General features: G+C 45.5%; 1 protein-coding gene across 10 annotated transcripts in view; it reads left to right on the top strand.

Annotated features, from left to right (window-relative positions):
- KIAA1217 (KIAA1217 ortholog) overlaps window positions 1–20,659 on the top strand; it is a 484,815-nt gene that overhangs the window by 180,140 nt on the left and 284,016 nt on the right. For 2 of the 10 annotated variants that reach the window (XR_010988310.1, XM_068146318.1), the window contains exon 1: window positions 893–1,175. The exons of 1 other annotated variant lie outside the window; for it this stretch is intronic. Coding sequence is in view for 8 of the 9 variants with exons in the window: in XM_068146318.1 (XP_068002419.1) it covers window positions 956–1,175 (220 nt within the window). In the remaining variant the exon portion in view is untranslated. Of the gene's footprint in view, window positions 1–888; window positions 1,176–20,659 lie in introns of those variants that run through there. 7 more of the 10 variants (XM_068146313.1, XM_068146324.1, XM_068146312.1 and 4 more) reach the window with 5 other exon arrangements.

Raw genomic sequence — 20,659 nt, 5'->3', positions numbered from 1 at the left:
ACCAAATAGTCTGTGCCTTGGCAGCACTCACAAGCACAGGGCTGGCAGGGAAAGTTAGGCAGGCTTTGCCTAGGCATTTTCAAAGGAAAGCACCCAGGAACTGAGATTTGAAATGATGTAGCCTGAGGTCAGGGATTTTTCATTTGGAGAGTCAGTAAAGAACAGGGTTATCTGTAGGGTGCAAGAAGCCAGGGGCTGGGGGTTGTTTTTTTCCAGGGGTACATGTACCAGTGAAAGAGGAAAGTACAATGGGCAATATTCTGTTCCTTCAGGAATGCCAGTTTATTATTATTAAGGGATTTGGACCATTTTTTTCAGAAAGCTGATCTTCACTGACAATCCTTCATTTATTTTGGTGAGCCAGAAAACACAAAGGAAGGAGAATATGCATCATTTAATCCAGTTTAAGCTCGCGCTGTGCTTAGCTCAAAGACAAACGGGTCCTGGACACCAGGCACTGAAGTACAGTGTGGGTTTGGCTCACAGAGAAGAAATCTGCTAAAACAAGAAAGCATTTGTTTGAGAGCTGGGAGAGGAATGTGGGATGGTCCCACATGCGGAGGTAACCCCGCGCCTGGGTGGTTTTCCACATTGTACCTGTGTAGGTGGGACGCTCCCATTCTGCTCCCCTGCTGCCAGGCACCTCCTCAGTGCACCCCAGGAGCTTCAGGCAGCCCCTGTAAGAGCATCTGCTCCCCACAGCAGGGTCAGGACTCAGCACCAGAGCAGAGTCATCTGTGTGAGCCCAGCACACATTTACATTCCACAGGTCTGGGAAACTGTCAGCGTGACCACCCAACGCCTGGTGTTTAAAACTGCTCGGACTGGCAGCACAGCACTTTGCATCCAGCTGCGCTGCACACACCAACTCCCCAGCTCCTCTGCTGGAAAGGGAGCCGGGAAGGATTGGTTTGAGGAATTGCTTTTGGAGCAGGTACATTCCTGCACAGGCAGAATGTCCAAGCCCTCTCGCTTGGCTCGACCTTTGGCAGCTAATACAGCTCCTAAATCGCCTTTGTCTAGGAAAGAAGATTTTAACAGCCGGTCGCGAAAAATTAGGCTAGGGGAAAAGATTTTGAGAGCTGGCAGTGAAGGAAACCTGGTGAAACAGCATCAGCAAGAGCAGGTGGAAATCACAGGAGGGTTTGTGCCACGGAGGGCTCCTTTCCTGAAAGGTAACTGGTTATTTCATGCTGCAACAGAAATAATCAAATGCATTTGCAGTTGTTGCCTCTTTAACGAACCCCAAACATCAATTATTGTAGAGTGTGTGTGTGGGGGGTGTGTGTGTGCATGTGTGTGTGTGTGTATCTTTCTAAAGTGACAGATCCTGGTCCACAAAGCATTTGTTTTGGAAATAACAGGACTCCAAACATTGTTGTCGTTGGTTTGTGGCTGGGTGCTGTATACAAACTGAGAATGCTGGGCTGTCGAAGTGGCACATCACAGCCTCTCCCAGTCTGAGTCTGACCCCACATCGTGAAGCTTTCCTTGGAATGGTCATTTGGAATTATTAGCAAGTATGGAAAGATAAAATAAGGTGAGAAAAACAGATATCAGTGCAGGCACAGAATCCCCTTCAGCCTTGCAAGTAAAACTCCTATTCCTGGCTCCTAGGAGGGCAGCTGCGAGTTGATTTCTTGTATGAAAACCGAAGAGATCAAGTGTATTTGGAAAAGCTTATATGCTTTTAGAATGCAAACAAATGTGGGGGATGAGATAAGATTATGATCTGCTTTCACTGATCTGTTTAGCAATGGGCTGCAGGAACATTAGCATTGCCTCTTTTTAACTTAGTTTTGGTGAGAGTACTCCTTAGAGCTGCATTTAAAAGGAGCTGTTTAATCTGGCTGGTGAAAAAAATGAGGGTAAGTTGCCTTGCTGTTAGGAAATGAATGCTTAGAACATTGCTAACAGTATTTTAACTGTTTATTTCCTAATAGAATAGAATATTACTAAGTAATATTTTCACTGCTTATTTCCTAATAGAATATTACCAAGTCATATTTTAGCTGTTTATTTCCTAATCAACTGGAATATTACTAAGTAACATTCTAACAGTTTATTTCCTACTAGAATAAAATATTACTAATATTCTAACCATTTATTTCCTAATAGAGTAGAATATTACTAAGTAACACTCTAACTGTTTGTTTCCTAATAGAATGGAATATTACTAAGTAATATTTCAGCTGTTTGTTTCCTAATAGAATAGAATATTACTAAGTAATGTACTAATTACTAAGTAATTACTAAGTAACATTACTGAGTAATGTGTGTGTGCATTCTATTTCCTAACAGGATAGAATAGAGTATTACTAAGGAATATTCTGATGGGACTTTTAATAAGTCTTGTGTTCAAATAGGAATGCAAAGCAGAATCCTTTCAGTCCAGAGCAGAAATTGCTGCCCCTCCATCCTAAACCCACAGGAAAAAGAAGTGTAAATCCTAGACCTTTGTAACTGGAAACTGTGTGTTTTCCTCTCACACACATGGCATCCAAGATTACAGGTTTTATTCCTGGCTGAGCAAGGTTGAAAAGAGGGTGTTTTTTTTCCCCCTGCAGCATGACTTTTATTATTTCACAAAGAAGGAAGAAGTGATGACACCTAATCTTACTCAGGGAGATGGATGATCTGTTTGTTTCTACAAAGGAAACCGGGTCTGAAGCACTTTATTAAAGGCAGAAGAGAGCAGATAGAAAAACTGAAGGTGGCAGGGCTTAAACTTCTGGTCTGACTCACACAACATCTTGCTTATTAAGCTAGGCAATGTGGAAACTGATGTTTGCTCTTTGTGATGCATGCAAGAAATTAAAACCCTTAGTTAAAAAAGGAAAAGAAAAGAACAAGAAGCAAGAAATCAGATGTACAATTTTTTTCCTGCCCTGCTAACCAAATATTTATTGATGCTACAGTCGAAGATGTTTTCCCAGTTAAGATTTTAAACCTGGAAAACTTTCCTAGACAAGTCTGTAACTATGTTTTTCACCAAGTTATAAAGGTTTATAAAGAGCAGTTAGTCCCCTTTGGTGCCTTGAGGGCACCAAAGTTACACAGAATAGCAAGAGTGTCCTTTTAAGGGATGTGATTCTCAGGGAGCTCTCAGGCTCTGCTTTTACTCCCTGTATTTAACTGGGTTTGGGGCTATGTAATGCTTTGCAACAACAGCATTAAAAAAACCTAACCCAAACCAAGGGTTTGGCACTCACTGCTTTGTGTGTTAGGTGAGGTTTCTCTAAAGGAAAATCCTAGTGACTCTTGGTAGTGCTGCAACCTGGCTTGTGCTTTTAGTGTTCAGAGCATTATGCTTGCTGTTTTCTGGAGCAGGAATTAATCCCTGCTACGTGCTGCCTTTCTGCTCTGGGGTGATTTATGAACATCAGGCAAGATGTTACTGGGACTTGGGTTTGCGAGAGATGCTGAAGAATGAATATTGATACTTCTGAAGGGGAGAGTATTGTAAGGGTGGTGGAAATGCAGTGTGTGGCTTTTCTCTGAAAATGGAACTGACTGGATGGCCCCCAGTGGAGTCCAAACAATGGCCAAAGTGATTTGGAGGATACTTTGTTAGAGGCTGGTGCAGAGGGGTGGCAGATACGGCAGAAGTCAAAGGGAGCAGTGAAAGGTGTAGGAGCCACAGGGCAGTTCCCTGGGGACCAGGGTGAGTAACGAAGAGCCAAAGCATGTTCATGTCACCTTGAAGAGAGAATGAGTGGGAGACGTGACAGAGGACAGCTACAGACTGAATTCAACAGCTGAAATGGGGAGCATGGTGAGGGGAGGCTGAGAGCTCCCATGGGAAGGTTGAGAGCTCCCATGGGAAGAAGACTGGGACTTGGAGGAGAAAAAATGCTGAAGGAGGATTGAATTTTAAGAAAGAGTGAGTCAGAGGAGCTGGGATGGGGAAATGTGAGTAGGAAGCTTCCAGGTGGGGAGCAGGGTCATGAACAACCCAGTGTAGAAGAGGAGGATCTGTTTGACCAACCTTCATCTGCTGTTGTGTAATGTCAGCAAAGCCCTGTGGCCCTGTGTGTGTCCTCCAATCTTCAGTTGTAAAGGTTGTGGAGAGGTTGGTGCTGGTCTCTTCTCACAGGTAATGAGGGATAGCACAAGAGGGAATGGCCTCAAGCTGTCACTTGGTAGGTTTAAAGTGGACATTAGGAAACATTTTTTCAGTGAAAGGGAGGTCAGGCCTTGGAATGAGCTGCCTGGGGAGGTGGTTGAGTCACCAACCCTGGATGTGTTTGGAAGTCATTTGGATGTGGTGCTTGGGGATATGGTTTAGGAGTGAACTTTGTAGAGTAGGGTTCTGGGTTAGACTTGGTGATCCTGAGAGTCTTTTCCAACATGAGTGTTTCTGTGATTCTGTGATTCTGATACCTCTTAAAGTCCTACTCCATGCACAGGAGATCAACCTGTGACCACTGGAGTAGTTTCCACTAGGGAGCAACATGATGGCATTTCTGGTTTCTTTAAGATCCTTTGCAGTGAAAACCAAAGAGAGAAGTTCCATGAATGTTGTCAAGAGAGAGAGCAGCCCAGCAAAGCTTAGTGCTTAGCAGCCAGGAAATCCAAAAGTGTGGTTACAGTTTTAATGGGGCTGCAAAGCATGATGACTCGTTTGGATTATGCTTATGTACTAGAATAGAATAGAATTAACCAGGTTGGAAAAGACCTTCGAGATTATCGAGTCCAACCTATCACCCAACATCATCTAATCAACATCATCTAATCAACTAAACCCTGGCACCAAGCACCCCATCCAATCTCTTCCTAAACACCTCCAGTGATGGTGACTCCACCACCTCCCTGGGCAGCACATTCCAATGGCCAATCTCTCTTTCTATGAAGTTCTTCCTAACCTCCAGCCTAAACCTCCCCTGGTGCAGCTTGAGACAATTAGGTTTTCTTCTACAGGGTTCCTGCCCTTCGCTGTGCATGGGATGAGTTGTGCTTAATGGACAAGTTGGGTTACATAGGTGGAGGTGGGTTGTGGCAGAGAGAGAAGTAGTCTCTAGAGGTAAAGTCATGAAAGGCTGGAGTGGATCTCACTGCCTCTCGCACAGAGGTCTGCATGGGATCACACATACTGCCCCAGCTTTCACTGGGGAGTGTTGGCTGGGTGGAATTGCCTTTCATGTTAGTCTTTGGAGGGGTAAGTCTGAGACAGTGGTGAGGCCACACATCAAATACTGTGTTCAGTTTTGGGTGCCTCACCACAAGGACATTGAGATGCTGGAGTGTAACCAGAGAAGATCAATGAAGCTGATGGATGGTCTTGAACACAAGGCTTATGAGGAACAGCTGAGGGCACTGGGGTTGGTTAGCCTTCAACAGAGGAGGCTGAGGGGAGACCTCATTGCCCTCTGCAACTACTTCAAAGGAGTCTGGAGGCAGGTGGGAGCTGGTCTCACATACAGCCAAGTGACAGGACAAGAGGAAATGACCTCACATTGTACCAAGGGAGGTTCAGGTTGCACATCAGGAAAAATGTCTTCACAGAAAGGGTTCTCAGGCATTGGAAAAGGCTGCACAGGGAGGTGGTGGGGGTCACCATCCCTGGAGATGTTTAAAAGGCACATGGATGTGGTGCTGAGTTTAGTAGTAATGTCTTAGCAGCAGTGTTGAGATGGTGAGCTCCAGGTGAGCTATTTGGCTTGGTGATATCAAAGAGTTCTTCCAAGCTCAACTGTTCTATGACTCTGTGATTCTAATGTGCAGTGCTGAGCACACCTAACAGTGATGGAAGTCAGTGCCTGCTATGATTTCATCACACCAGGTGCTGTCTGACACAGAGGGCTCAAAAAGGTCACACTGTACTTATCTGTGACTCTTCACCTCAATTGGGTGAACATTGACCATAATTTCTCTGGCTGCCAGCTTGCCTTCTCTCTTAGAAAAAGGGAGGAAGGGGTAAAATAAAGTTTTTACTTTATAGGGACTCTTGTGAGAATGACATTTCACAAATATTCATCATAGGATAGAACCACAGCAATAGTTTGAGTTTTCTTTGAGTGATCTTGTCCAGAATTTGAATTCTGAGGAATCTCAGAGGGCTGAGAGGTCTCTTGGTGAACACAGGCCTCAGTATCCATACGAAAACAGTGATGCTGATGGAAATACCAATGTCACTGAGCTGCAGAGAGACCCATTGGTACCCTCTGGATTCTCTCAGAACAGCTGAGACCTGCTCTGAAGTGGGATTTCCAACAGTGGTCATGGTACTCCACCACTGAGTGCAGATAGGATCACAGAATCATTAATATTGGAAAAGCCCTCAAAGATCATCAAGTCCAACTGTCAACCCAACATCACCATGCCCCCTAAACCATGTCCCAAAGTGCCATGTCTGCACACTTTTTGAGCACCTCCAGGGATGGTGACTCCACCTCCACCCTGGGCAGCCTGTTCCAACACCTGACTAATTTTTCAGGAAAGAAAAATTTCCTAACCTCCAAGTTAAACCTCCCTTGGTGCAACTTGAGGCTGTTTTCTCTCAGTCTATTTCTAGTTACTTGGGAGGAGAGACCCAACCCCCACTTAGCCCCAACCTCTTTTTAGTGAGCTATAGAGAGCAGGGAGGTGTCCCCTCAGCCTTCTTTTCTCTGGGATAGACAACCCCAGTTCCCTCAATCACTTTTCACAAGACCTGTTCTCCAGACCCTTTACCTCTCTCAACACAGTAGTGATGAATGCTGAGGCCCAGGCTGCAAAATTCCTTGCACCACACTGATCTTCAGACAGATGTCAGGCAGGCATGTGGTACCTGAGCCTCAGATCCACACCCAGATAGTTAGGATGAAGCATTTGACTCTGTGCTTGTGAGGAGAAGTTTAGGCTGGAGGGGAGGAGAAAGTTCTTCACTGAGAGAGTCGTTCGCCATTGGAATGTGCTGCCCAGGGAGGTGGTGGAGTCACCGTCCCTGGAGGTGTTCAAGAGGGGATTGGATGTGGCACTCGGTGCCATGGTCTAGTCATGAGGTCTGTGGTGAGAGGTTGGACTTGATGACCTTTGAGGTCTCTTCCAACCTTGGTGATTCTGTGAGATGAGTTTTGTGCAGAGAACGAGGTGATGATGGCCCGCAGCAAGGATGGGGGGGTGGGGCTGTGCAAGTAAGGAGAGATGTGCACATGGTGTGGGCGGCAGCATGCACAGTGTGAGTCAGAGTTTTGACATTTCTCATCTGGTAAGTGACTATCTTTGCAAACTCAACATCATTTTTGGATTTGCTGGTTTCAAGGAAAAAAAAAATCAGGGCTAAGTAAACCTTTCATTTTCCCTTCTCTCTTTCTAGACTGAATCAATTAAAATCTGATTTTTTTTTTCACCTCTGGGATGTGTTACTGATAGGAGAGCTTTATGAGTTTCTGTCACCCATACTTTCCTCCAAGAAAAGCAGAAAATATACTAATGACTGTCTTTTCAATTTCCTTTCTCTGTTCCATTTTATTGCGTTTTGATATTTGCTTTATTATTTGGCTTCACATCATTTCACTTTGCTTTATTTTCCTGTCCTTTTTCTTTCTCTCTTCCTTCCCCCTCTCCCTTCCCCTTCCCCCCGCCCCTCAATCCCCCTCTTCACTGGATTTTCCTCCCTCATTCCTCCTCTGCACTTTATTTTTCAGACTATGGTAAGTGGAATGCAAAGCCACGAGACTAAAGCTCTTGGTATGTCAGATTCAGTTGGATCCAAAACTGGACCAAACCCCTGTTTGTCCCATCTCTAGTTATTAGGCAAGGACTTTAAGGATAGAGTAGGATTCATACCTGTGGGCTTCTCATGCCAAACAAGCAATAACAGTCTCAAGCTGCACCAGGGGAGGTTTAGGCTGGAGGTTAGGAGGAAGTTCTACACAGAGAGAGTGATTGCCCATTGGAATGGGCTGCCTGGGGAGGTGGTGGAGTCACCATCACTGGAAGTGTTCAGGAGGAGACTTGATGGGGTGCTTGGTGCCATGGTTTAGTTGATTAGATGGTGTTGGATGGTAGGTTGGACGCAATGATCTTGAAGGTCTCTTCCAACCTGGTCTGGTCTATTCTATTCTATTCTATTCTACTCTACTCTACTCTACTCTACTCTACTCTACTCTACTCTACTCTACTCTACTCTATTCTACTCTATAAAATCACACAAAATCACAGAATCACCAAGGTTGGAAGAGACCTCAAAGATCATCAAGTCCAACCTGTCACCACAGACCTCATGACTAGACCATGGCACCAAGTGCCACATCCAATCCCCTCTTGAACACCTCCAGGGACAGTGACTCCACCACCTCCCTGGGCAGCACATTCCAAGTATTTTCCCCATCTTATTTTCATTAGAGACTCCAACATAAACAGTGACTATGCAACCCATATGGGTGTTGCCTATTAGCTCTAAAGCTTGGTGTGGTTTTTCAATGGAGGGATTGAATTGAACCATGGGCAAAGTTTGGAAGCTATTCTTCCTGAGATTCAAGCAATGTCTGTGGAATGTTTAAAGCCAAGGACTTTTCTCTATCAGGGACTTCCATTTCACAGCATTTCCTGACAGGGATGTACCCAGAAATACAGAACACATGTGGGATCAGGGGTTAGCCTTCCAAGGAAGTTCATTATTAAAAGAATACCAAAGCAAAGAATGTTTGTATTTAGCCTGAGGTATTTTTGTTCCCTCTGCAACTGTTTAATATTCATCAAGACAGAGAACAAAGATCTTCTAAGCACTTGGTATATACAAATGTTCATTATCTCACAAATTCAATGCTGGCTGTCTCCTTTACTGCCAATGCATTTATTGTTGGTTTGGTTTGTTGTTGGGGTTGGGCTTTTTTTTGCTTCTAAGACACAGAGGTTGTGCTGTGATCTTAAAATAAACAGGAAGATTAGAAATTTCATGGTCTTGTACAGTAGCCTGCAAAACTGTAATGAAGCTAGGATTGCTATCAGGTGTGTGCAGCCTCATAGGGTTAAATGGTTCAATATTTTGAGCTTGAGATGCTTAGCTTTGCAAATTGGTAAGGAATGTATTGGTTCATTTTCATGTATTGGTATTAGAAATGAAGAAATAACATGGATCATTAGATCCCAGAATCATTTTGGTTGGAAAAGACCTTTAAGATTATTGAATCCAGCCAAGTCTGGTGCTAAACCATATCCCTCAGCACCACATCTCTGGCGCTTTGAAACAGCCCCAGGGATGGGGATTCAACCTCCTCCCTGGGCAGCCTGTGCCAGTGCTTGAGAACCCGTTCAAGGAAGAAGTTGCTTCTAATAGAATAGAATAGAGTAGAGTAGAGTAGAGTAGAGTAGAGTAGAGTAGAGTAGAATAGAATAGAATAGAATAGAATAGAATAGAATAGAATAGAATAGAATAGAATAGAATAGAATAGAATAGACCAGACCAGACCAGACCAGACCAGACCAGACCAGGTTGGAAGAGACCTTCAAGATCATTGCGTCCAACCTATCATCCAACACCATCTAAGCAACTAAACCTGCAACCAAGCACCCTGTCAAGTCTCCTCCTAACCACCTCCAACGACGGTGACTCCACCACCTCCCCGGGCAGCCCATTCCAATGGGCAATCACTCTCTGTATGAAGAATTTCTTCCTAACATCCAGTCTAAACCTCTCCTGGTGCAGTTTGAGACTGTGTCCTCTTGTTCTGGTGCTGATTGCCTGGGAGAAGAGACCAACCTCTGCCTGTCTACAACCTCCCTTCAGGGAGTTGAAGAGAGCAATAAGGTCTCCCCTGAGCCTCCTCTTCTCCAGGCTAAGCAACCCCAGCTTCCTCAGCCTCTCCTCACAGGGCTGTGTTCCAAATCCCTCACCAACTTTGTTGCCCTTCTCTGGACACATTCCAGCAAGTCAACCTCCTTCCTAGTCTGAGGGGCCCAGAACTGGACACAGGACTCAAGGTGTGGCCTACCCAGTGCAGTGTACAGGGGCAGAATGACCTCCCTGCTCCTGCTGGCCACACTGTTCCTTATGCAGGCCAGGATGCCCTTGGCCCTCTTGGCTGCCTGGGCACACCGCAGGCTCATGTTCAGCCTACTGTCAACCAGTACCCCCCAGGTCCCTCTCTGCCTGGCCACTCTCCAGCCACTCTGACCCCAGCCTGTAGCACTGCATGGGGTTGCTCTGGCCAATGTGTAGACCCTGGCACTTGGATGTGTTCAATCTCATGCCCTTGGACTCTGCCCATCTGCCCAGCCTGTCAAGGTCCCTCTGCAGAGCTTTCCTACCCTCTAACAGATCAACACCAGCCCCCCAGCTTGGTGTCATCTGCAGATTTACTGCTGATGGACTCAATCCCCTCCTCCAGATCATCAATGAAGATATTAAAGATACCTGCCACTTGAGGTCATTTCTTCTTGTCCTATCACTTGTTACTAGGGAGGAGAGACCAGAGGATATCAAAATGCTGGACAAAGCTTTTCAGGCTGGAATGGGGCATTATTAACATAACTCCAGGAATGTATAGTTCTCCTGCAGAAGCAGGGACCAGCTATGAGACAGTCGACCCTCCTTCATCTCCCGTGTGCGTTTATTTCTGTAGCTGCTGATGTGTGACTCCACCTGGGAGATGAATGGGGCAGCCAAACCTGCTTCCTTCCCATTAAGATTATGCAGTATATAAACTGGAGTTATGGTTATTGAAAACTGAATGTCTGGGCATTTGTTTAGGGAAGGAGTGATAGGCCAATCTCCCTTCTTATTCTCTGCGAGATTGTGACTCAGGCCCCAGCAGAAAAAAGGCCTCAGAGGTTTTTTAAAGCATCATTTCCTCCCCAAATTGCCCATGTCAGAATGCCCTGGCAGGCTTTCCTTCATCTTTAACCTTTTTTTTTTAGCAATTATCTGAATTTGTGTAATGATGATGGAGAGGTAAGTGTCTCAAAAGCACTGCCTCTGTCTCTGCTTTGCTGTGTGCTGTGCAGGATACTCTGTGCTCTCCCTGCCAGCTAGGAGATGTCTGTATTTTTCTATCATTTTGTGGGGAATTGCTGACTGGTTGGAGAAGAAAGGCCCTGATTAATGCCATGCTCAGGGAGAAGCTGCAGTGCGTGCTCAATTTCTCCTACACATCAAAGAGTTCATGTGTAGGTGAGACCTCATAGAAGCCATACTCCAGGGACAAGCTGAGGTTGTAGCTCACAGCTCAAACAACCCACCAGAGAGGGAAAATCCAGACTGTGGAGGAGGTTGGTTGAATTCTGATGGAAACATTTTGGAGCTGAGTGCATGCTGCAGCCTCAGGGTAGTTCAATTTACAAAATCAGTACTCAGAAGAGGTTATGGAAACCAAGTGACAGCAGGATAGAATAGAATAGAATAGAATAGAATAGAATAGAATAGAATAGAATAGAATAGAATAGAATAGAATAGAATAGAATAGAATAGAATAGAATAGAATAGAATAGAATAGAATAGAATAGAATAGAATAGAATAGACCAGACCAGACCAGGTTGGAAGAGACCTTCAAGATCATCACATCCAACCCTTCAACCAATCCAACCCACCTAAACAACTAACCCATGACACCAAGCACTCCATCAAGTCTCCTCCTGAACACCTCCAGCGATGGTGACTCCACCACCTCCCCAGGCAGCACATTCCAATGGGCAATCACTCTCTCTGTGTAAAACTTCTTCCTAACATCCAGCTGCACTGCTTGCAGAACTTGTGGTTGGACTTGGTGATCTGATGGTGGAACTTGATGATCTTAGAGGTCTTTTCCAACCTTAATTATTCTATGGTTCTATGATTTTTCAATTGCAAAAGCATATCCACTTTGGGACCTGGCAGGATTGGAAAGAGACCACTATACATCATAGAATCATAGAATCAGTCAGGGTTGCAAGGGACCACAAGGATCATCTAGTTCCAACCCCCCTGCCATGGGCAGGGACACCCCACACTAGATCAGCCTGGCCAGAGCCTCATCCAGCCTGCTCTTAAACACCTCCAGAGATGGGGCCCCAACCACCTCCCTGGACAACCCATTCCAGGGTTTCACCACTCTCATGGGGAAGAACTTCCTCCTCACATCCAGCCTGAATCTCCCCACCTCCAGCTTCATTCCATTCCCCCTAGTCCTATCACTACCTGACATCCTGAGCAGTCCCTCCCCAGCCTTCTTGTAGCCCCCTTCAGATACTGGAAGGCCACAACTAGGTCTCCTGGGAACCTTCTCTTCTCCAGACTGTACAGCCCCAACTCCTTCAGTCTGTCCTCATAGGAGAGGTGCTCCAGCCCTCTGATCATCCTCCTGGCCCTTCTCTGGACACCTTCCAGCACCTCCAGATCCCTCTTGTAATAGGGGCTCCAGAACTGGAGGCAGTACTCCAGGTGGGGTCTCAGCAGAGCTGAGCAGAGGGGGAGAATCACCTCCCTTGCCCTGCTGGCCACACTTCTCTTGCTGCAGCTCAGGATCTGATTGGTCTTCTGGGCTGCAAGTGCACACTGAGAGCTCCTGTTGAGCTTTTTGTCCACCAGCACCCCCAAGTCTCTCTCCTCAGGGCTGCTTTCCAGCCACTCACTGCCCAGCCTGGATTTGTGCCTGGGATTGCCTCAACCCAGATGCAGGACCCTGCCCTTGGTCTTGTTGAACCTCATGAGGTTGGCTTGTGCCCACCTCTCCAGCCTGTCCAGGTCCCTCTGGATGGCCTCCCTTCCCTCCAGCCTGTCTGCTGCACCACACAGCTTGGTGTCATCAGCAAACTTGCTGAGGGTGCACTCAATGCCACTGTCCATGTCCCCCACAAAGATGTTGAACAAGCCTGGTCCCAGGACTGGTCCCTGAGGGACTCTGCTTGTCCCTGGCCTCCACTGGGACATGGAGCCATTGACATCCACTCTTTGGGTGCAGCCATCAAGCCAGTTCCTTATCCATCTAGTGCTCCACCCACCAAACCCATGTGTCACCAGCCTGGAGACCAGGATGTGGTGCGGGACAGTGTCGAAGGCTTTGCTCAGCTCCAGGTAAATGACATCAGTTGCTCGCCCCTCATCTATTAATTTCTTCACTTGTTCATAGAAGGCCACCAGGTTTGTCAGGCAGGATTTGCCCTTGGTGAAACCATGCTGACTGTACCAAATCACCTTTTCACTGTTCTTCGTGGAGGAATAATCTTGGGAAGCTCAGGATCTTATGCCTCTTATGCAGTAAGGGCTAATAATGTGGGATGGGGAAAGAAACCTAACCAGTTCCATCCACAACTCAAGAGAAGCTTAAACCATCTAGATGAGGGAATGTTAGAGAGGCTAGAGGTTTGGTGGAAATCAGGTATAATTGTTTTTTGAGGGTTGATTGTTGTGTAAACTGTATCACTCTGAAGTCAGTCAGAGGTCTTGGAAGCTTGGAAGAAACTGAGGATATGAATAGGTGGCACAGACTGTAGGTACTTAAAGGTTCCTCTTTAATAGATCCTTGTTCCATACAGTAACTTATTAATATCTCTCTGCCATGTGTAGGATGGAAGTCTGTATTTCATGTGGAGTGTGTAACTTTTTATGCACACACAACATTTATAGTGATTTAAGAGTGTAGGGCAATACCTAGGTGCCATGGCTGAACTGGGAGGGCAGTATTTCAGTGTGAGAGGGTTCAATAACTGCCAGACCAATAGAACCACATAAATCTGGTCTGATTTTGTGACATTTGGATGGGAAGGCTCAGAAATATGAGCCCCACTGACAAGACCCCCTCAAGTCTGGCTGCTTCTACAAAACAAGGAGGGCTTTTTTTTTCCTGTCCAGAATTGAGCCTATAAATATCCAATGTGTAATTTCTGAGTGTGTCCTGTTACAAAAACAAGAGCTGGAGCTTTGAAGGGAACCATAACTTTCAGGTGTATGCCGTTATTTGATGGTGGGGCTATTCTAGTGCATTCAAATGTTGTTTGTGAGTTTAGTTTTAGGAAGTTTGTTTGCATGATACCAAGAGAGGAATTGCACAGAATCACAGAATGGTAGGGGCTTAGAAGGGACCTCTGGAGGTCATCTAGTCCAACACTCCCCTTCCCCCCCAATCAAGACAGGTTCACCCGGAGAATGTCACTCAGGAACATGTCGAGGTGAGCTGTGACTGTCCCTTCCAACCCCTAACATTCTGTGATCCAACTCTGTTTGCAGCACCAATCCAAGGCATAGCCCCAGATCAGAAGAAAATGAACTTTACCCCAGCCAAAACCAACAAAGTCTGAGGATCAGAACCTGCAGTGAGTTTCCACTCTCCCTTTTCATTCTGCTCCAGAAAGCTGCTGCTGTGTTTATCTCCTATATAACACAATGGAGGCAAGAGATAAATGGAGGACACTGAAATAGCTCTGGAATGGAATCCTTAGATAGTGAAAATATTATTTTCATTATCATCCCAAGCTTTCTGTCTAAACAGATAAATTCAGAAGGGTTCCCCTTTCCTTCTTGGAGGCTTGCAGAACGATTGCATTGCTAATGAAGAAAGCAAATTAACAGGTTTGCATTGCATACAGTTAAAGTTAAAACAGGGACTTGGTAATTTCACCTGAAGAAAAAAGGTGTTTTTCTACTGCCTGGGGAAATGTATTTAGATGAACCTTATTATCTTCCTTTTATAGTGTGCTTTTTGTTTGGGTTTATTATTAATATCATGAATCTGATCTGTATCATCTGAAGCAAACAGAAGTGCAAGCAGCACTTGTGCCAGGTAAGCTAGTTCACAGAATCACAGAATGCATCAGGTTGGAAGGGACCCTCAAAAAATCATCTGGTCCAACCCCCCTGCAGTCAGCATGGACATCTTTAACCAGAGCAGGTTGCTCAGAGCCCCATCAAGTTTGACCTTGAATGTCCCCAGGGATGGGGCCTCCACTACATCCCTGGGCAACCTGTTTCAGTATTTCACCACCCTCACTGTAAAGAATTCCTCCTTACATCTAACCTAAATCTCCCCTGTTCCACTTCCAGACCATTGTTCCTTGTCCTTTCAGTCCAAGCCCTTCTAAACAGTCCTTCCACAGCCTGGTGGAGCATCTCTCTTAAGAGGAGAGGCTGGGAGCCTTGGGGCTTTTTAGCCTGAAGAAGAGCAGTCTGAGAGAGAATCTTCTAAATGCTGATCAATAGCTCAAGGGTGGGGGTCAAGAGCATGGGGCTGGGCTCTTCCCAGAGATGCTCAGTGGTAGGACAAGGGGCAGTGGGCATAAACTAGAACACAGGAGGCTTCATTTGAACTGAAGGAAAAACTTCTTTACTGTGAGGCTGCTGGAGCTCTTGCCCAGGCTGCCCAGACAGGTTGTGGAGTCTCCTTATACAGAGAGATTCCAAACCTACCTGGACTTTGCAATCCTGGGCAACCTACTGTGAGTGACCATGATTTAGCAGGGGTATGGGACTAGATGACCTCTGAAGGTCCCTTCCAACCCTTACCATGCTGTGATTCTGTGAGTATAATGATGATCTTGATGCTATTGCTTGGGGTACTAGGCATCGCAGTCTCCTCCAGTATGCCATGGAGCTACTCCCTGAAATCATCTAGAAGCTTCACTTAGCAATACTCTTCTGTTTCAAGGGTTAGGGGCCAGTTATAATAGCCTTAATCTCTCCTTTTCCTCATGGGCTAAATCTATAGCACGTGCCCAGAGATAAAAATGATGGCCTATAGTCATCTTCTTTATTTAGCAATTCCTGTTCAGCATTGCATGAAAACTGTAATTTCTCAAGAAACCAAAATGGGCTGCAGTTTTTAATAGAAAGCTAATCACTGAAAATACAGAAAATAGGCTTTAAGAAGTTTCCAGTAGAGCAAAGGCAAAAGCTTTGGGGAGGAAAAAGTAGGAAGCTCCAGGCTGCTTCCCTGGTGCATCATCCAGAGCATTGCTCCATCGCAGCTGGCCCACAGGGATCCACAGAGGTGAACTGCAGTAGTAGTTTGGTGATGAGTTCTCTATTTTCCCTCACAGCAGCAACACAGAGGAGTTAAATTTCGAATGGTAAGTTACACTAAAAGCACCAATTGACATTTCTTTGCTTTCCTTTCTCTCCAGAAGCCTTTTTGTGGACGGCAGGGTAGAGATTTTTCCAAGCCCTCTGTGAAAACATTGGTGATAGATAGCAGGTGCAGCCATGGTTTTCACTCTTGCTCACTGCATGTTTAAGCACCCAGTCCTAACACCAGTTGGTCTTTTATCTTCCTCAAAAAGGTTGTGTAATGCTTATCAGCAGCTTGACTTCAGCCCTATCCATGACAGTTGGAGCTGTTCTGTGCCGCTCTGTGGCATGTAGCAGGCCCTATCTCTATCTCCTGTAGAATCTATATATTTATTACATGCAATAGCTCTGATAAATTGTCATCTCTCAAGCAGAAGCCTTGTCACACTACACATTTGAAAGCCAAACCCAGCATCTCCTGATCAGTTTTAAATGGTGCTGATAGGATGTGTGGCTGCTGAGCTTTAAGCCTTCAGTAGTTTCACAGACACTGTTCTGGAGAGATAGGAAAGGAAGTTTGCTCAAGTGTCCTTATCTCTTCTGGAGGCACAGCCTATCTCATAGCAGTAAGGAAATGCAACCAGCTGATGGGACTAGATATTCTTGCATCATTAAAGAAGCTAATATATGAGGTTAAAGATCCTGTAGATTGTGACAGAGAGTTTCTTTACTCTTCAAAAAGGTGTTACGGAAGTTTGTTTCTGTTTTTCATCTGTACACTTGCTTAGAGGGCAGTAAAAGCAGGTACAGATCCTCTTACAGTTCAAATCATCCTCCCTGCATATGTTTGCTGTAGCTACCATGAAGATATGTGATGAGGAGGGGGTCTTACTAATGCTTACAAATATCTGAGGGGTGGGTGTCAGGAAGACAGGGCCACTCTTCTTGGTGATCCCCAATGACAAGAGATAGGAGGCATAAACTTCAACACAGGAAGTTCCATCTAAACATGAGATGGACCTTCTTTGAGGGAGGCAGGCACTGGAACAGGCTGTCCCAAGAGGTGGAGGAGTCTGCATCTCTGGAGACTTTCAAGGCCCACCTGAGGAATGTTCCTGTGTGACCTGCTCTAGGTGATCCTGCTCTGGCAGGAGGGTTGGGTTGGACACTCTGATCTTCCAAGGTCCCTTCCAATCCCTACCATTCTGTGATTCTGTGAAGGTAGAAGAGGCTGAGCTGCAAGTGTGTGGAATTGCAGTCTGCTCTTGGCTAAATGTGAGGATCCCAGGTCAAAAGATGTTTGAAGAGTGTACGCTTCAGGATGTGAAAATATGTGTGGACAGAAAAGTCCTTGTGTTTGATTTTCCTATGTAAAGTGGGAGTTTGTAGACAGGAGGGAGTTGGTCTCTTCTCTCAGGCAACCAGCACCAGAACAAGAGGACACAGTCTCAAGCTGCACCAGGGGAAGTTTAGGCTCAAGGTGAGAAGAAAGTTCTTCACTGAGAGAGTCGTTTGCCATTGGAATGTGCTGCCCAGGGAGGTGGTGGAGTCCCCATCCCTAGAGGTGTTCAAGAGGGGTTTGGAAGTGGCACTTGGTGCCATGGTCTAGTCATGAGGTCTGTGGTGACAGGTTGGACTTGATGATCTTTGAGGTCTCTTCCAACCTTGGTGATACTGTGATACTGTGAAATGCAACACTGCTTCAGGAGGAGACTCCACTTGTGCAAAGGCTCCTTGTAAAGAGATTGTTCTCCAAATCAGTGGTGTTAGGTGATTGAGTCCCCATTCCTGTCAATGTTTCAAAGAGGCAGAGATGTGGTGCTGAGGGGCATGGTTTGCACCAGGCTTGGTGGAGTCAGAGAATGGTTGGACTCAGTGGTCTTAAAGGTCTTTTCCAAATGAAAGAATTCTGTGATTCTCATGCACTGAAGTGGCTTTAGGGGGGAAACAGGACTCCAGCAGAAGCAAGGGCTGGGTGGTAAGTGAAAGGTGCTGCTGTAAAGACAGGGAATGATCTGTTAGGAAACTCTTTTGAAACTGAACTCTGAGTCAGAGCTGGTGGCAGAATCTGTGTCTTCTTTTCACCTTGCTGGCATATGGTTAAGAAACACTTGAAGCCTTCATAAAGGATTCTGCAATTTGTGAATGGAAGTTGCTAGTGAGACTGAGGCTGTCAGTGGAGAGACTGAATAAACTCCTGATCACACTTGTGTTGAAGGTGGTGAAAACACTGGGGAAGATCTTTTTTAGATTACCACAAAATGACTCCTACAGAAGTTGATACAAATACCTCTTAATCCTCAGTGCTTTTCTGAAGCGTGCATTCAGTACCATCAAAATAAGTTCTAAATACCTCAGCTCTAATGTTCTGAATGAGGGGGAAAATGAAGTGTTCACTATTTCCAAGGTTTCAGAGCAGTGTGTCTGAGCCTTGAGCTTTTAACTTTCTCATCTCACTGCTACTGGACTTAAACCAGACTTGAAGTAAGCAAAACTCACCATTGGTGAATGCCATTTATTTGTGTATGTTATACCATATAGTATATACATTTTAATAGATATATATTATACTACATAGTGTCTATATTATACACCTATTTTATTACTGTTATTATTAAGAATAATTGTATTAAGTTTATTATTTTTAATGTATTATTATTATTATTTGACATCTAATGTATATTTGTCCTGGGTTAACACAGCCCACTCTCACAAGACCCTCTGCCTCCACACAGACAGGGGGGAAAGTAACACCAGAAAAACCCCAACTTCAGGGTTGAGATAAGGAATTTAATGAGATAATTAGTTCTTTACCATGAGGGTAGTGGAACATTGGAAGAGGTTGCCCAGGGAGGTAGTTGAAGCCCCATCCCTGGAGATATTCAAGGTGAGGCTCAGCAGGGCTCTGGGCAACCTGAGCTAGTTGAGGGTGCTCCTGCTTGCTGCAGAGGGGGTTGGACTGGGTGACCTTTGGAGGTCCCTTCTAACCCAGACCATTCCATGATTCTATGATTCTCATAAGCACTGTTAATTATCAGATGATTGTGCTACACCAAAGTGATGTGTACTCAGCAGAGCTGGTAAGTGGTCATAGTCAATACTCATGGATAAGTGGATTTCAGGGGGTTTGATGTGTGGCACAAGAAGCTGTAAGGGAGAGAAAAGAACAATGACATGTACTAGCTAATTTAGTGGTTACTCAGCTACTCCTTAGCCAGGGAAATTTTTGGGCTCAGTACACAGGCAACAGAGAGGCCTCAGGCTTTGTTTGATAGCAAGCAAGAATTTTGGTTCCTCCTTTAAACGAGTTCTTCTGCAGTACTACAATTTCTTACTCATCTGTCTTGGTTTTGCTCTCACCTTCATCTATCCCTGAGCCTTGGGGCATCCTTCATTTGTCATTAGCCCAGTTGGTGACTGTAATTAGCACCTTTTCAACCTTCCTGTGAGCTCAGGAGCTGGGAAGCACATTTCCTCACCCAAGTGCCTTCTGATGGCTGCAGGGATGCCCAAAGCCCCTCTGTGCTTTGCCCCACGGACAGCAGTGAGTTATGTTTGCAGCCTGTCCAGCTTGCCACGGTCTCCTCTGGGCAATTGATGAGCTGCAGGGTTGAGCTACGATGAGGACACTAATGCTTTATTGGATGTGGCTGTCTGGCAAGTGTGTATGCAATGATAGTAAATAACATTGACCAGCAGAGTATCAGCATGCTGCAAGTGTCACAGCGAAATAACAGACGCTGGCTTCGGCTGTATTTACTGTCTCCAGCATTAGCTCAGTTAATCTGATGCTATGGCTGGATCTCATGAAAGATTTCCTCTTAATATGGTAATGTGAGTGTTACCTTGGAAAGGTTCTGTTATTTCTTTCCCTCTCTTTCCAATATGTTCAACTCCAAAGAAAACCTTTGTTTAACTGTTTCTGCAGTTTGTAAAGAAATGTGTCCACTTATCAAAGGCAGACATGCCATTTGTTAAAGGAATTGCATCCTGTGAGGCATCCTGGAGCATGTTCCTTTCATCTTTTAAAAAACTCCTTCAGCTAAATAACCCACCCCAGCATTCAGTCTCCCTGAGCTCACTTGACAAGCCTTGTAATGCTGACTCTAAAATAAATAGATCCTGGTAAGGAGCATGTTCCCCTCCACTGTGCTGCAGTTCAGGTATTTTCAGTCTGGAGCAAGGTGACTTATCAGTGTTGCATCTGGGCAATTCAGTGGAATGCTTCTAAAGATAACTCTTCTGATGCTTCTAAACATAACTCTTCTGGTTTCCTTAAAGTCTCCTCATTGTAAATCTCTATTCCCTGAGAAGACATTGTTGTTCATAGACTCACAGAATTAATAAGGTTGGAAAAGACCTCAAAGATCATCAAGTCCAACCTGTCACCCAGCACCTCATGACTACTAAACCATGGCACCAAGTGCCACATCCAGTCCCCTCTTGAACAGCTCCAGGGATGGGAACTCCACCACCTCCCTGGGCAGCACATTCCAATGGCTAACAACTCTCTCTGGGAAGAACTTTATTCTTGAGCCTAAACTTCCCCTGGCACAGCTTGAGACTTTGTCCTCTTGTTCTGGTGCTGGCTGCCTGGGAGAAGAGACCAACCCCCACCTGGCTACAACCTCCCTTCAGGTAGTTGTAGACAGCAAGAAGGTCTCCCCTGAGCCTCCTCTTCTCCAGGCTAAACAACCCCAGCTCCCTCAGCCTCTCCTCACAGGGCTGTGCTCAAGGCCTCTCCCCAGCCTCGTTGCCCT

Source organism: Melanerpes formicivorus, unplaced genomic scaffold (assembly GCF_026170545.1).
Source record: "Melanerpes formicivorus ecotype bairdi unplaced genomic scaffold, bMelFor1.0.p_v2 SCAF_13, whole genome shotgun sequence".
NCBI classification, from domain to species: Eukaryota; Metazoa; Chordata; class Aves; order Piciformes; family Picidae; genus Melanerpes; species Melanerpes formicivorus.
This window is presented reverse-complemented; position numbering and strand designations above follow the sequence as displayed.